At 44.8% G+C, this 15,922-nt stretch overlaps 2 protein-coding genes across 5 annotated transcripts in view; both read right to left on the reverse strand.

Annotated features, from left to right (window-relative positions):
• Positions 1-2,409, reverse strand: part of KCNRG (potassium channel regulator) — a 17,194-nt gene extending 14,785 nt beyond the window's left edge. Inside the window, exon 1 of the mRNA XM_063392056.1 lies at positions 290-2,409. Coding sequence (XP_063248126.1) covers positions 290-867 — 578 coding nt within the window. The 5' untranslated portion in view covers positions 868-2,409. The remainder of the gene's footprint in view (positions 1-289) is intronic.
• Positions 1,082-15,146, reverse strand: TRIM13 (tripartite motif containing 13). Of its 4 annotated transcripts, none has more exons than XM_063392053.1 (2): positions 14,293-15,146; positions 1,082-3,670 (listed from the first exon to the last, which is right to left on the reverse strand). In XM_063392053.1, exon 2 carries the CDS (start codon positions 3,665-3,667, stop codon positions 2,438-2,440), a length of 1,230 nt encoding a protein of 409 aa, XP_063248123.1. In that variant the 5' UTR covers positions 3,668-3,670; positions 14,293-15,146; the 3' UTR covers positions 1,082-2,437. The 4 variants fall into 4 exon arrangements, with proteins under 4 accessions (XP_063248123.1, XP_063248124.1, XP_063248122.1 ...); XM_063392054.1 differs by lacking the exon at positions 14,293-15,146 and adding an exon at positions 8,672-8,955; XM_063392052.1 differs by lacking the exon at positions 14,293-15,146 and adding an exon at positions 8,482-8,665.
• Between the last annotated feature and the right edge of the window lie 776 nt (positions 15,147-15,922).

Here is a 15,922-nt window from a genome sequence, read left to right on the forward strand (position 1 = left end):
CTGTGAAATTCTAAAGTGACTGAGGAGGAAATGGCAGAGAGAGAGAAAAGAGAGCTCATAAACAAACATCGAGAACAATATTTTAGAAAGCTGAAGAACAGGCAAATCAGTGTACCAAATTAAATGGTGTTTCAGAACTAGAAAAAAGATAATATCGAACAGGAAAAGGAAACCTATTTCTTTTCTTTCAGTTTTTTTAAAATGAGGTTTGCTACCATGTAGCATGCACTTCATGAACTGGAAGTCACAAAGACATATCCATAATGAGAAGTCACCTTAGGAACAGTACCTGGCCACAAACTGGTCACCAGCACAATACTCAGTACCACACAGAAAAACCATATCATGATGAGAGGGTCTTTCCAAAGGAAGTGGAACGAGTGGTTTCTGAGAAGGAAAAGAGCTCTTCCAGCCCTGTCCTGACTGCTGCCCTGTAAACACAGTGATCTGCTCAGCTAGTGCCTCAATGGTGGTGCTGCAGGAGCCAAAGATCCGGAAAAAAGTCTGCATTTCTTGGAGAGAAAAACGCACTTCCAAGATCTCCAGCCTCGGCTTCAGCAAATGCTCTTGGCTCAGGAGGTCGGCCAGGGGGTAGAGTCCATAGAATTCTGCTTCTCTCTGCAGCCTCTGATAGTCTGAGAAATCAGCTGGTAAGGATACCTGGAGAGTCCTCAAGAAGTCCATGATGTAACTAAACAGAGCTCCATCTCTGTCCACAAAAAACTCTCCATTCACCAGTTTAAACTCCCAGTCATCGTCGTTCACCATCCGAGGCAGCCTGGACTCGGGGAACTGCTGCAAGGTAGAAGCCCGGGTCACGAATCTCACACCTCCCACACTCAGAACGATCACCTCTCGACTACTCATGGCCACCTCAGCCACTCAGGAATCACAGCTCTCTCAACTACATGTCTGTGACCTGATCTTTCCTAAACTGCAAGGCAGCTGCAAGAACCATTGCGTGCTTTTAGCAAGTGTTTGGAGTGAGGTGTGGAGCAGCAACAGGATTCCCAGGCAACAAAGATGTAAATACCATGTACAATAGTTTTGTTTGCTGGGTTTGGTTGCTTGGAAACTTTGATTCTGGGAATTTAATGTTTTATTTTTGAAATGAACAGCTTGCAAGGACTACCAGAATACAGTGAATTGACTGTCACAACTTATGAAATCTTGAGAGAGGCCAACAAATATTCCCAAAGTATGGCACACGTTATATTTGCTCTCAGGAAATGTCAGTCCAATGCTTTCAATCCTTACACTGCTGTTCATAGGACCACTGCAAAAAGAGGTTAGATGTGCTTCAGGCAAGACATTTCTCCTAAAGAAGGGCACTTCAGAGAACTCAAACTTAAGGTACCCTTTAAATCACTGTTATCTAAGGCCAAGTCAGTGCAACCAGAAAATTCCATCAGCTCCTGAAATGAGATACAGAAAAACAAGAAAACAGCAGGAGAAACTATACAAGGTTCTTCAAACACCACCAACATCCATACACCTGCTGCATCACACAACCTGTTCCAGGAATCATCCAATCATTTTTCCTGGCTTTTGGAATTGCAATCTAGAGAGGCAGAGATGGACAGGAGAGCAGCTCTCGTACCTGCCACCTCTGGAGAGCTAGAGCCCAGGCTGCCTTCCTGTGGCAGACCCCTGCATGCTTTTCACTGCACTAAGTTCTTTATGTTAAGGCCAGTTTTTAAGAAAGTGTGGCTTCAAATAAAGAGGATCTAACAAAACAGCCCAGCTACCCCGACAATTTGATGCTGGAAATACCATCTTGCAGCTTGTGCTTATCATTACCTCTAGAATTTATGCTTGCCCTCAAGATAAATTTTTGTATAGAACACATAATCTGAATGCACAGGGTAATTACAACATTTGGCTATACAAAAAAAACCAACCAAAAAAACAACAACAACAAAATCCAAACCAAAACATATAGCTACTTCAGAGAGAAGTATCATCAGATAGAAGCTGGTTCCAGAACGTGAATGATGCACACTGCATTTTGCAGTGGAAGGGCAGTCCTTGGCAAACCTGTCAGCACAGTGCTCACCTCAATCACAACTCTTCTTCCTCTTTCCAAACAATCTCCCAGTTAGATTTTTTTTTTTTTAAACTACAATCTTTTATCTTATTCTACAATTACATTAACATCAAACTAAAGATACAGTTTGGCCCTATATTTTGGTAAGAACAATGATTTACAGTGAGTAATGTTCTCATAATCACCACTGAAAGAAGAATCAACAAAGTGTATTTCAAAGCTCCATTTCACTTTCTGGTTTAGCAATGCTCAAACTATGTGAACATTATGAATGTTTCAAATCATTTTGAGTCTTTGAATGTTTTCACTGGAAGTCTGAAAAGACCAATTAATTTAAGAAGTCCCATGTTTTCTTCCCCATATCTTAGTTCTTATATTCCAGCAGACACCTCACAACAGTTTATATTTGCACACAAATTGTGCAACGTTATCCAGTACAACCAACGTGTAGTTTTTACACTTTTCTCTTAAAAGTGAAGCTCCATCTGTCATCTGTTCCCAGTAAAAGACTGCATGATCTGCTATCTCCACGGTATCTGCCAAATAGGACAAGCAAATTGTAAGGAACTGAGATTTCCAGCACTGGAGATTGTCAATCACTGACTCCACAAAGGACATTCTGGTGACAGCAAGAATGAGCAAGAAAATAAGAGAGTTCACTATAAATCTGCGTGAAAAGACTGAGGGAATCCCGAATTTAAAAGTGTTGCTTTCCTGAGGCAAGGAAAGTTTGTCCACATCAACAAGTTTTATTCCATTCCACTGGCTGGTATCAAAGCTCTTCATTGTGGGACTGATGTCCACAGTGGAACAAGGTAATGGGGTTTCTTTGAGCACCTTGATTTTTTCCCTGAACTCCTGCATCTGTTGCAGAAATATGATGGGTTCAGACACATCTTTGAAGGCCTCTGCAATGTTAAAAGCCATCCGCTGCTCTTGCAGAATCGTGTTCAGCTTATTGATTTCTGGATCGTAGGCCTGCATCACTGCAAGCTTCATGGTCTCAAAGTCAGACAGAATCTCATTTCGCTTCTGCTCCAGTGTGTGCTGCAGCTTCTCAAAGAACTCCTTCACTTTGTCAGAATCTTTTGTCAGCATCTGCAGAGCTTTCCTCTTACTGGTCTCTAAGGTATCCAGCCTTGAGAGGGCATCTCCACAACGCCAAGTTTCAAAACCCTGAAACAAGGTTTCAAAAGCCCGCTTCTCCTGGGAATAAGCTTCTTCAATGGAACAGAAAACATGCTTTGTGTGGTCACCACGGGTGGCACAAACCCCACAGATCAGCTGCATGTCTGTCCGGCAAAAAATGTTCAGGGGTTGTCCACTGTGCACTTTGCACACAGGCATTTTTGGAGTTATTTTGATTTTGTTGTACTTCTCCACGATACCTTTCAGGGAATAGTTGACCTGCAAGCTGTTGACTCCAGTGACAGGAGTCTCCTTCCTGCATGTGGGGCACTTGAAAGGGGATGGCCTCCAAAGCACATTCCGCACGTTTCCCTCAAGAATTCCTTCCAGACACTTTCTGCAGAAATTGTGTGAACAGGGCAGGACTCGAGGATCATCAAACAGGCTACAGCAAATGGGACAGGTCAGATCTTCCTCTAGGAGCTCCATCATATCCTAGGAAAGAGAAAAAAGATGGTAACAGAACTTAAAAAACTTATTTCTCCCTCAAGGAGACCATACAAAACCCAATCTCCACCTGAGACATGTCTCAGTGAGGAAAGGATGTATTTTTTTTCTCCAGTATCCTTAAGACAGAGCCTCAGCTGGCTTTCTGCAGCCAGTACCCCTTGGCTGTGGTACCTGGCCAGCAAATGGCAGGCACAAGAATGGTGCAATGCTCAGACAGAACCAGTTTTTTGAATTCTTAACTAGAAGTGCTAGAAAAGAATGCTTGCCAATCCCAGCAAGGATTCTGAAAGAAAATAACTCGTACTCATAATAACAGTGCAAGACTTACATCTTTCCTTGCTGATGCAATACACAGAAATGGGATTTGCACAGCAGATACCCAGCCAATACACCCTGCTAAAATGTAATTACTTTCTACTTGCTCCACTCATCCAAAGCTTCCAGTTTCAAACTCCACGCACTGGTACTGTAGACAATACTAAGATTGACTGAAAAAGCCCAGCTGCAGTATTTCTGCTGCTACAGAATACGTGTCTTTTTGCTCTACTTGCAAGGCCAAAGGAGAGTCACCACTCACTTCAAGAATTAGCTTTTCTCTCACTCCTGCAATATTTTTAAATAACCAGCTGAATCTGTTACTATTGAGTTATTCAGCACAAAGTTAAAATACTTCAAATAAAAGCTGCCTATAATCCTTGATTATAATGAATTCATCATGAAACAAAACTGTTAAACATTTTTCCTCATCTGCAATCTCTCTTTCCAATTCCATTTTCACAGCATTCGTGCCTCAGTAATTTCTTTGTGTGGAGAGAACCTATAGGAAGAATATTTATCATGTAATCCTTCCTACTGGAAAGTCTCAGTGAAGGGACCCAGGGCACTACCCTCCCCCTGCCTCCAACTAAAGCCAGGTTCTCAGATGCAGACACCTTGTAACTTACAGCATGCTTTAAGAAAACAAATAGCTAATAAAGACCAACAGACTGTATCATCCAAAGCTCTTGAACACTTAGTTATGAGCTATAATTAGAAAGTTGCTTCCCTTGCATAAATTCCTTCCATATTATGCAACATATATTCATACATATGTAATAAAATTTCTTTTATAAATTGAAAGACATCACAGAAAAGTGCATCAAAGCACTGCTGTGACATCAAGGCATGTGAAGGAGGCCTTAATTAGTTTTGATGTAATTTCTAAGGTTTCTGTCCCCTCAAAGAAATATGAAGTGGAAAATGTGGGAGCCAAGAAGAGAGCTGCAAGGGAAAATCCATGCTGCACAGGACAAGAAGAACAATAAAATCAATACCACTGATTCAAGGAAAGCAAAATTCACTATCAGGAAGAAAGGTGAGGTCAGTCCTGACTTTCCTTCACAAAAGGACCAATAATCCCAGTAAGACTTCACAGTAAAAGCCATTCTTGGGAAGTGTAAGCAAACCTGCCGTGGTTTTCAAGAGAGGAGGAGGGGTTGTCACAACCCGGAAATTCAGTAGAAATTCTCGGTGGGCTGAACAAAGACTGTAGTCCAGTGCCAGGGAACTCTTAACCTTTATTATATAGCCACCTTAACTCCAACAGCTATCACACTATTTAGTCGTAAAAGTCTTGGCTAACAAGCTCTTAACTTTTACAATGAAGTTGACCGAGCTCCCAATTCTGCCAGCAAACTTCGGCACAGAGCAAGGGGTAAAATCTGAATGCCACTCTTGCTGGGCTACAACAAGACAGGGGAGAGTGAAGACGGAAAACAGAGAAAGTGACGGGAAAAGACCACCAGTCCTCAGATCCCTCATCGGTCCTGCCGCAGCGTACGGTCCGGACCTGGGATCACCGAAAGCCCGGGACCGCCCCCTCCCTCTCACATTCCGCAGTGCGCCCCCCTCACTTTCCCGCCACTCGCTGCCGCTGGCGCACGCGCAGTGAGCCCTGGAGCCCCTCAGGGAATGAGCGGGGCCGGGGGGCCGGGAGCCCTTCGGCGAGGGGACACGAAACGTGAGCCTCCAGGCTGGCTTACAAGCCCAGCAATGAAAGGGAAGCTGGCTCACAACAGCGCTGCCCTGCCTCGGCCGGACCCTCCCTCCCAGTCCAAACTTTCCTCTCACAGCACGACAGCCATACTTATGTGCTTACGCGCCTCCACATATTCTCTGTGCTCGCTGGAAAAAAAAGAGACTTTGGAAAAATAGCCAGCTTTTTTACTCAGAACTAAAGTCAGGAGGCAGAGGAAGCCACCACTACAACGGAGGACAAAGCCCCAAAGGAAAGGTCGAATAACTCCGATGGGTTTCCCAGAAGCCCACAGATCCCATTCAGAAACCTCAGTTTCTGTGAGGAGAATGTAGTTCCGAAGCACCTCTCATGCTCTCAAAGCAAGGTTTCTCTTCCGTCTTTTTCCTAGTGCTAAAAATAATGGGATGACAGGAAGATGGTAATTTCATCCCTCCACTTTTGAGTCTTCCTTTTAGTGAGCAGCTCTCTCTTTTCAACTTGTACTCATAGCTTTTAGCCACAGTTGCAGCTCAAAGATCAGTTCTGCTCATGTGTTAAGAGGATAATAACTACAAAACTAAAATGACACTTTTCCAACTCTTAGTAAATGGAAATGCACAGGGCAGAAAATATTTGGTCTCATCTATCTTCTTTACCAGGGAGGATTTTACTTCCCAGATAGGGAGCTGGAAAAGCAGCTTTGCATGCCTGACAGCAAGAAATGCAAACCAATGCAGAAAATGCTTACTATAACACTTTCCATCAAAATTGCAGGATAAACACTGAAGATCTTCACACTCCTAAAAATACAAAAAACATACACAAAAAGGCTTCACGATCCAACTAAAACTGTCCTGTTGCATTTCAACCCCACTTATTGAACTACATAATTATGCTTTATAAATATAACTGAATTTCAAAACCTTTAGACAACATCATTAAAAACACTGGATTTTAAAAAATAAACGGGCATGTCTACCAGCTTCCCCCCTCCACCTCTTACAACACCAGAAATGCCAAACCAAAAACACTGAAAACTTGTATGACTGGTTGGACAGATTAACTTCCGTCTTCTTTAGGATATTAATTTCAGACAGTAAATTATCTGTGGATTGAAACATCCCTTAGCAACCTGGTATTTGTGTGATGAACTACAGCGACATTTCAATTTTTCCATGGGGAACTTCTCTGTGTAACTTCTGACCCAGGTTTGGGTGGCCCTGGAATTCTCCACTTGTAGCACACAAACCAAAAGCATCTCTGGGTACAAACCCAACAGATGTCATCCATCAGAAACAGCAACTTGCACAGTTTTAGCATTAAAAAGAAGAATGGCAAAAAACATCAAACTATAAAAGCAAAAACAACCACAGTAGCTTTTTCCCACACTCCAGAGAGAAATTTATTTAGCACACTTCTCAGCACAGAAGTTGGGTTTATCAGCCAGCCGCGTGGTGAAAGCAAAACCAGAATTTCACCAAGCTTCCAACAAAACAAAAAGTTAACTCCTGAATTACAAATTCCCTGCAATGGTGTGTAGCTGTTCTAAATGAGAATTGACCAAGTCAAGCTACATTTCTACTAGTTGAGCTAGTCAGGAGAGGTTCATCTCCCTTCCTTGGCAAGGACCCTAGTCTGTGTCAGGACCCCTACGTGCAATTTCACCAGCCTTCTGTCAGACTGGTGTGTTGAACCAGCCCTAATAAGAGTCCCGTACAGAGAGGAAGGGAGATGGAAGATCCTCCTTCCAAGCAGCAATGATCTTAACCCTGTTCACTCCACTGAGAGAAAAGGCAATCTAATGGAGGCTCATTGTATACATTTTAATGTGGAAAAACTAACTTCCATGAGCAGTAGGTAACACGGGATTATAGAATGTTAAGGGGCTGAAAAGGACTTTGAAGATTATCTAGTCCAAAGTCCTCCTACCATGGGCAGGGACACCAACCACTAGACCAGGTTGCCCAAGCCTTACCTAACCTGGCCCTGAAGACTGGCAGGATTGGGGCATCCACAATCTCCCTGGGCAACCTGTTCCAGTGTCACCACCCTCACAGTAAAGAATTTCTTCCCCAAATCTAAAGAAAATTTCCCCTCTTCCAGTTTGTACCCATTACTCCTTAACCTGTCACTATAGTTCCTGATGAAGAGTCTCTCTCTGGCTTCCCTGCAGGCCTGTTTCAGCTACTAAAGGGTCGCTGTCCAGACAGCCCAAAAGACCTGGGTAAATTGCCCTTCCTTTAAACCTGGCATTTCATGGCCAGAAGCTTTTCCAGGAGCACCAGGCAGATCCAACCCGTTCAGACTCGAGAAAGGCAGGGAGGCCTGGAGAAATAAGCAATCCGTGCTCAGTGCACTCACAGCCCCATGAACACCGTTTCATCCCAGGGCTGGACGGTCTGTCGAGCGCAGGAGCTGCCCCAGCGCTGTTCCCGGCGCTCACCTACTGTCCCTTGACCTGGCAGAGGTTCCCTTGCTACTCCTGGTTACAAAGCCCCTCTCCAGTTCCAGCGGGGAATCGCCCCTAAACGATGGCACTGCAGCCAGCCGCCGGCCCTGGCGTCCGCAGGGGTCACAGCGCTCCGCCGGGCACCGCACCCGGGGCAGGGAGGCCCTGCTGGTCCGCCCGCGCCCCGCCGAGCACAGCGGGGCTCACGGGGATGGCGGCTGCCAGCGGAACCGGCGGCTCCGGCCGCGGCGTCCCCCGGGCCGGGCGCTGCCGCCGCCTCTCACAAAGCCGCGGCCTGCGCTGGCCCTGCCGCGCCCGCCCGTCCTGCCGCCCCCGGCCCCCGCTACTCACCATGGCAGGCCGGGGCCGCGGGGAGCCCGGGGCAGGCGGGGCACCGGCCCCCTGGGTCACTCGCACCGCTCGCCGCCGCTCCCGCCCCTGGCCGCCGCCCGCCTTCCGGGTCCGCCGTTCCCGCCCCGCCGCCCGGCCCCGGCCCGCCGGAGCCATCGGCCGGGAGCTGCTGCCCCGCCGTCCCACCCACCTTGGCCCGCGTCCGCCGATCCAGCCCCAGGGCAGGAGCTCTTGCCTTCCTCCGCTTGCCTGTGAGCGGCCAGGAAAGCCTCCGGAGCTGCCGGGAGAGAGGGCCGGCGGTGGATGCTGCTTGCCTAAGGCGGCGGCCGAGGCTGCAGCCTGTGCCTCCGCCGAGCTATATACGGGTTTCTGTTGCTTGTTAACTCTGCTGAATTACACTTGAGCCCGCAGCTCACAGGCGCACGTTGCACAGCCTAAGGAGGGGCGCTGCTGGGTGACAATCCTGATGGGCATCTGCTACCTTCCGAAAGCGCTTATTAAAAAAATAACATAATTTGAGACAGACAGCCTTATGTGCTTCATAAAAGGATAGCGACTCATTCATATTTGCTTGAACACACTGATTATACCGTTTCCAGCTGGTATTCACTCTTGGGAGAGTTAATATGGCCTGTAAAACCTGTGCAGGTCTTCCACAATAACACTGACTAGTCCCAGAGAGATAAACCAGAAGAGATCCCACGGCCACTTGAAAGAACATTCCAGTTACAGAATTATGAAACTGAGTCTGGAAGTGCTGAGATATCAGAGGACCTTTGTGCTGGGTATCTTTCGCAGTTCTGTTAGTTCTCAGTCAACCGAACAGATCTCACATCAAAGTCACACTGAACTTATTTTCAAGTTATTTTCAAGAAATACTACATCAAAAGCTGTTCACAAATGTACATACTCTGCCTCCCCTACTCTGCACCCACATCACTTATCAGCACAGGGGAGACTCTTCATGTCCAGGACTATCCACACAAGGAACATCACAAATCAGACCGTACTTCTACCAAATGAAGCTCCCTCGTGCATCTGACATATTTCTTATGATTATTTAGGAATCTGGATCTTAAAAATCATTCAATAACATGCCAAGGTTATGCTTCCCTAATTTACTGCAGTCAGTTACTTCTCATCTTCTCTCCTTGCTGCCCCACCCAAGCTGGCCTCCTTGCTCAGCTGAACTCAAGGGAACAGTTTGACCAAGGACAACCATTTTTGAAAATCCCTTTCAGAGTGGCTACACACTGAGGCATTTCTTCCACTATCCAGTGGAGAATAGCCCCAGGAGGTAGAGTTGCTGCACAAAAGCAACTGAGACCTTCAGATGTATTTCAACATCCTGCTTGTTTCTTCTAAATTGTCCAGCACCTTGTTTCATGTTTATTAAAAACAAGTCATTCCAGGTAGTTTCCGTCAGCCACCTAAACTGCTTTTAAGTGGTATCCCAATGTTATACATTTACATTTGCTGAGTACTCCTTGTCTACACTTTCCCAACAGCCACTTTTATATAAAGAATTTCTGGGCCCTAGTAATCTTCTCTGTAATTTTATGGTTAAAGATTAACAACATGGCATTTTAGATTTCTCACTCGTAATTTCCATATATTTCTCATATAACATTTTCGCTGATATATTTTTTAGAGTACATTTTACTCTCTATTAATTCTTTGGGCTGGTCTGACTGTGTCTCCTTATAAATGAAGAAGGAGCTGAATGGGTGGAAGAGTGGCTGCCTGCCCACCTGGGATAATGCCTCTTCATTAGGTCCATCTGAAAATGTTCTTGTCCCTCCTTGCCTTTGATTTCTTCTGTTAAAGAGGAAAGCTTAAACTTCTGGGGAAGCACACAGTAGGATTTCTGTGCTTGGTGCAGAGAAACACTGCCTAGCCAGCACCCTACTTAAGTGTCCCATGGCTGTCCTGAGCATGATCAAATAGAATCCGGGCACTCTTCTACTTCTTATCTGACTGATGGAGTCACACACAACCGTTTTGCACACATACAAGTCCATCTTTCTATACTGTTAAACTCTGCTTCAATAGCAGCACTTTGAATAGCTGTTTGTTTATGAGCTTGCAATCCTGCATCCAAGAGCACAGTGTCTTCCCAAGGCAGCATCAAAGGCCGGTTGTGGAAGCTTCAGAGAAAAGCTCCGGCTGATTTAAAAGAACATTTGTAGATCAGTGGAGTAAAAGATAAACAAAGCCAAGGGAAACGTAGGCTCAAAGGAGAGGCCCAGCTTGAAAGGAGGTGTTAAGATAAAAGCCTCTTAGTTATGGGAGAGTTGAAAATACAGGGGCAGAAATTTTGAAGAAATTATACAATAGTGGCAATTTCCTGATTTTCAAGATAAGCACCATATTTATTGTAAGACAAAGGGCAATCATCTGTTGTCATTTTTAAACTACAGAGAACCCAGATCATGGCCCTTCTGATAAGCACTATGCCAGGAGATTTCTGACACTGAAGCTCTATGTTGTGGCTCAGTCAGCAACCTCAGAGCTGACAGCTGCTACTCCCCTTGCCCGCCCCAGCTCTGCCAGGCTCTGCAGATGCTTTACCGAGCTGATTCCACCCACTCAACCAGCAGAACGCTATTCCCTTTTCTTTGTGGAGGTGAGTTTTGTGTTGATGCAACAAGTTAAATCAGTCCAGTGCAAGATTAGACAATAACCAGGTCTAACATCAGAAGAGCAAGGAAAAGAGGAACAAGATTTTTCTCATTCAGTGGAAGCAAGCCATTAACGTGACTCAAGCTGTAACAGGTAACTCTACCCTGACAGGCAGATTCTTGGGGGGTTAAGCCAAGATGAGACTGTGCTACTGGCAAAAGTCATCATTCCATCCTTTCCCCTTTCCTTAGTCATGCTTTCCTGATGCCTCCTCTCTGCTGGCTCTAACACTCATGCAGCCACACGTTAAGCCAGATGGGCTTGCCAACAGAGCTGAAAGCTAATCCAGTTTCAAAAAAAAAAGAAAAAAAGAAAAAAAAGTTTCCAGCAGGATCGATTTTGGCAGCCAGCTGATCCTGCAGCCAAACAAACACCAGTGCCAGGATGAGCCAGTGAGAAGGGCCTGTTTCGGTGGCAGCCTGCACACACGTCAGCATAAACCAGAAGTGCCCCCACAGGCCATAATTTCACAAATGCTTCCAGCCAGCTATTGCCAGCACTGCTGCCAAAAGTAACACAGCCTTGCCCTCGGCCACACCAGCTGCTCATTCCAGGCTCCAGGCACCCGCTGTGCTTTTCTGGAGAAGAACTGATTGATAAATATAGCTGAAGTTAAAAGCAGCATTTTTTTCCTCCCAAATTTGTATTTCACATCAGTGAAGCACCTCTGAACCAAAGACCTGTTGGACTGTAATTGTTTCCTGGGGTGAAGCTCCGGGGAAAAGAGGTCAGTTGAGGGCATTTTACAGTCTTATCCTTGGCTGCAAATCTGCCTTCCCACTAAGGCTAAGGCTTCACGTCCCATTACAGAGGTGTCAGAGCACACACAGAGTACACTCCGGCTTCGGGACAGAGACTTCTTGAAGGACTCTGCTTTATTCAGCTGTGCTGGGGTGAGCATACTCTCAATCTGAGGTGGATAATGTAGTCACTGTGGGGACCCATATATGGACATAAATCTGCAAGAGCTTAGAGCAGTTTGATAAGAAGATACCGTAAGATAACACAATTAAATAAATTACTCAAAACAGCTCTGCGTATCAAACACCTAACTGATGTATAAATGTTTCACAACTATATTGTATCGGCTATATTTCTTTTTCAACAGATACATCTGGACTGTATTAAACATTCCAAACAAGGGATCAGAGAAAGCAGTTTCTTGTCATTGCTCCATAAAAGCTACTTTTAATATGGACTGTAGAAATACCAGGCATTAAAAATCCATGAAGGATCATCAGCGATTCAAATGATGAAGTGCTGTTTTGAGGTCTGAATTTCAGAGACAGCCTTGATATCTGTAGGGTCTCTGGTGACTATTTTAGCAGTACTGAGAAGCTCTGTAGTTTTGCGTACAGAACTTTGACCCACAGAGTTAACTAATATTCAGCACTTTGCCAGATTTTTCTGTGGAGGGACGTGGGGGGGAATCGATGATGAATTCAGTCAGCTCCTTAGCGAAATCCTATTTATTTACAAAGAATGTACAGCCACGTCCCATTTCCTTGCACGCAGAGGAAGCAAATGGGAGGGAGAACTGTGCAGCAGTCCAAGTTTGCTGCTCCAGCCAGGATGCTTGCCCAGAAGAAGCTGTCCCTTGGCTTTTTCTCAGGGCCATACACCACTGCTTCTCCCACTGTCTGCTGGCTCTTGCGTGGTGTTTCCGGTCCCAGACGTGCACACAGGCAAACACAGCTGCAACCAATCTGTGCTCTTGCTGCTGCGTTCACAAGCAGTCCCTAGAAAAGTCTCCCTTGACTTTCCCCAAAGTAGCGCTTGCTCATACAAGTTAGCTCGTCTTAGCACTTGGCCATGCACCCCTGTGCCATGGGCAGCGGTTTCTCTTTCTTAGCTATCTTATGCCATAAAAGAACTTAATTGCTCCTTCCTGAACAAAGCGTGGCCAGTGTGCCTGTCAGTTTTAATGAGGTTTGGGATTGCCTATAGATCAAAGCTCTGCTCCAATGGGTTTTGCTTGTATTGCATAAAGAGGAAAGGAGAAGTGACCTCCAAAGCAAAGAGAAAACAATGAACACAATTAATTTCCATCTGTAATTTCTTCTATGATTTGGCAAGCGTCAGATTAAACTGTGTAAAACAGAGGACTTCGTACAGAATGTTAATCCTCACAAGAACTACATTATGGTGAAGATTTCAAAAGTACAAGCACAACCTGTTTTTCATCTGAGACCTTGTCTGTATCATCTTCCAAACCACAGGCCTGACCCTGGGAGTGGAATGAGTGCTTTCAATAAACAAACCTTGATTTTCCAGTCCTGCACCATCATTTACTTCTGTGCAAGTTGCATGGAGACATTACTAAATCCATTCCAATATACATAATAACTATTTTTGTTCATTGGTTTTCACAGGTGTAAATGCCTCCACAAAGCATATGGCAACAGAGAAGCAAGTCTGATTGGTTTTTATTTGCAAGACAAAGAGGAATTATTTTTCTGAGAAGGGATTAGTCATGTATAACATTGTTGTAATGTGTGCTGCCACAATGGGAGAGAGCTGCCCTGAACTGCAAATTCGGCATATCAGGGAAGCTCTCTGAAACGTACTTGTCTGAAGCCAGTAGATGTACTTTGCAGGGCTAATGAGAGACAGTTGTATTTTGTGAATGAAGCTCTAAGCCAGAAAATGAAACAAGTCAATGACCATCATTTCCCTTCAGCAGGTCCTCCAAATAAGTCTGCATTTGGGAAATGGATGGGAGGGGTTGTGTTCTGCTAGCATGGTTCCCAGACAAAATGTCTCTGCTGCTACTGTTCAAGGAAATAAAGTTAAAACACTGCAACCAGCAAACATGTCTAGGCATGCTGAGCATAATTTTGCATCTAGTGTGGGAGGGTCCAAAATACTTGGCCTCCCCAGTGAAAGAAATGAACATTCAAGTAAGGCAGAAGCTGAATTAACCCTTAATTACCAAGCACTATTATACTTCTAAATATTGAAGGCAAGGTCTTAATTTCTTTGGGGCAGTTCTTTTGCACTATAAAGCTTCTGGTGGTCACACACACTATAAACAGGCTAACAAGCACATTTACAAATGCAGTGCTATCCTGCTGCAATTTGTTCACCTCATCCTTCAAGAAAGGCATATGAGTAAGCCACATTTCTTACCAGCTGACTTTTGCCTTTCTTCCACCACACCAGTGTATATTCTGCTTGACTGTGTCCGGCACCAGAGCCTTCACTCAGGGCACACAAACACCTCTGCCGCCGTTCCTGCTCATCGTGACACCAGTCTGCCACCAGCCGCTGCCAGGGAGCTCAGGAGCTGCGCTCTGCATCTGCAGGGAGACAGGATGGGCGCAAGGATGGGCTGGTCCGCGGGGCTTCCTGCCTGCCTAGCACACAGGCGCTGCAACCAACGCGCTCCAAAGCATCAGCAGCAGCTTTTCCAAGCGGCGGCGTGGGCTGTGCCGCACGAGGGCTGCAGCTGCCGCCCTGTAAAACCAGCCTCTCCAGTGGAGAGAGGAGTGGAGCAGGAAACTGGCAGCGAGGCACAGGCACACACTGCTCCCCAAAGCTTCATCCCCTTGGGTCCAACAGATTTGGATCAATGTTGACTTCATGTGGTGAGATGGGTTGCCAGTGCTCATTTGGAGAAGAAATGGGGCAAAGAAAAACATGGGACAGGGACTCATTAAGAGCTCAAGTCTCTATCTAAGTTGTTGTTGTTGTTGTGGGGTTTTTTGTTTTGGTTTGGTTTTTGTGTGGTTTTTTTTTAAACTATATTAACATTTATCTATCTTTACATTTACTGTAACAAACCCACAGGCAATAAAAATTCTACAGTGACTTCAACGAGACTAAATTTGTGAACAACAAGCTACCAATAAGAATCCCAATGCCCTTCATATGAAATAAATAAATATCAGTTTCCACCTAATATTTACTTCTTGGAAGTTCAAGACTAATCCCATTTAGCATATTTTAAGGAACTGAGCTCTTGACCCCAAATGTTTATGGGCTGTAACAGTAAGTCCAATGGAAAAAAAAAAAAAAAAAAAAAAAAAAAAAAGCACATTTTAAAGCTGCTCTTAAAATCAGATTGGTTTTAGGCACAATTTTGAGAAAGACAGCACTTCACCTCATGTTTCAAGTAAAAGGGGGTAAGTGTGACTGATACAGCCCATCCAGATCAGTAAGATATTTGTGGCTATGAAAGTTTCTTTTAACAAGTGTTTCTGAATATCTGTATTAACCCCCTGGCCCCCACAAGAGAGATAACGTAGTACCACATGGGTTATATTACTTACATCATACTTCATACTGTAGTAAAATGTAAAGGGAGCCTTCTAGGTGAAATGCCACAAAATAATACACTGACTGAAATAATGAGAAACAACAATTTCATCCCAAACTGGTTTGGAGATTAATAAGCCTTCAGATGCAAGTAATTAAATCACCTGCTGTCTGCAAAACATTCTACGTCAGCAGCTCATGGCACATTTATTTGATATTTTCCTGCAGATAAATGAAAATGTAAAGTAGGCACAGGTAGGCTTCTATAGTCCATGTTATCAGTATTTACTGTGTTTGCTGAAGCCAGTTTGTGGGTCCTGCTCTGGGTGCTGTGTGTGCTGTAGGAATGCAGAAATAGACATAGAAATGCTTGTGTAACCCAAAGACCACAAGTCATGTTACAGTTTTTTTAATTATGTGGTATTCTGCCTCTGTGAAAGGGACACAAAGCTGGCCCCAAATTGTGTTTTGCAAAACAAAATTATAAGTGCAATGATAGCAC

The sequence above is a fragment of the Prinia subflava genome, chromosome 3 (assembly GCF_021018805.1).
Source record: "Prinia subflava isolate CZ2003 ecotype Zambia chromosome 3, Cam_Psub_1.2, whole genome shotgun sequence".
NCBI classification, from domain to species: domain Eukaryota; kingdom Metazoa; phylum Chordata; class Aves; order Passeriformes; family Cisticolidae; genus Prinia; species Prinia subflava.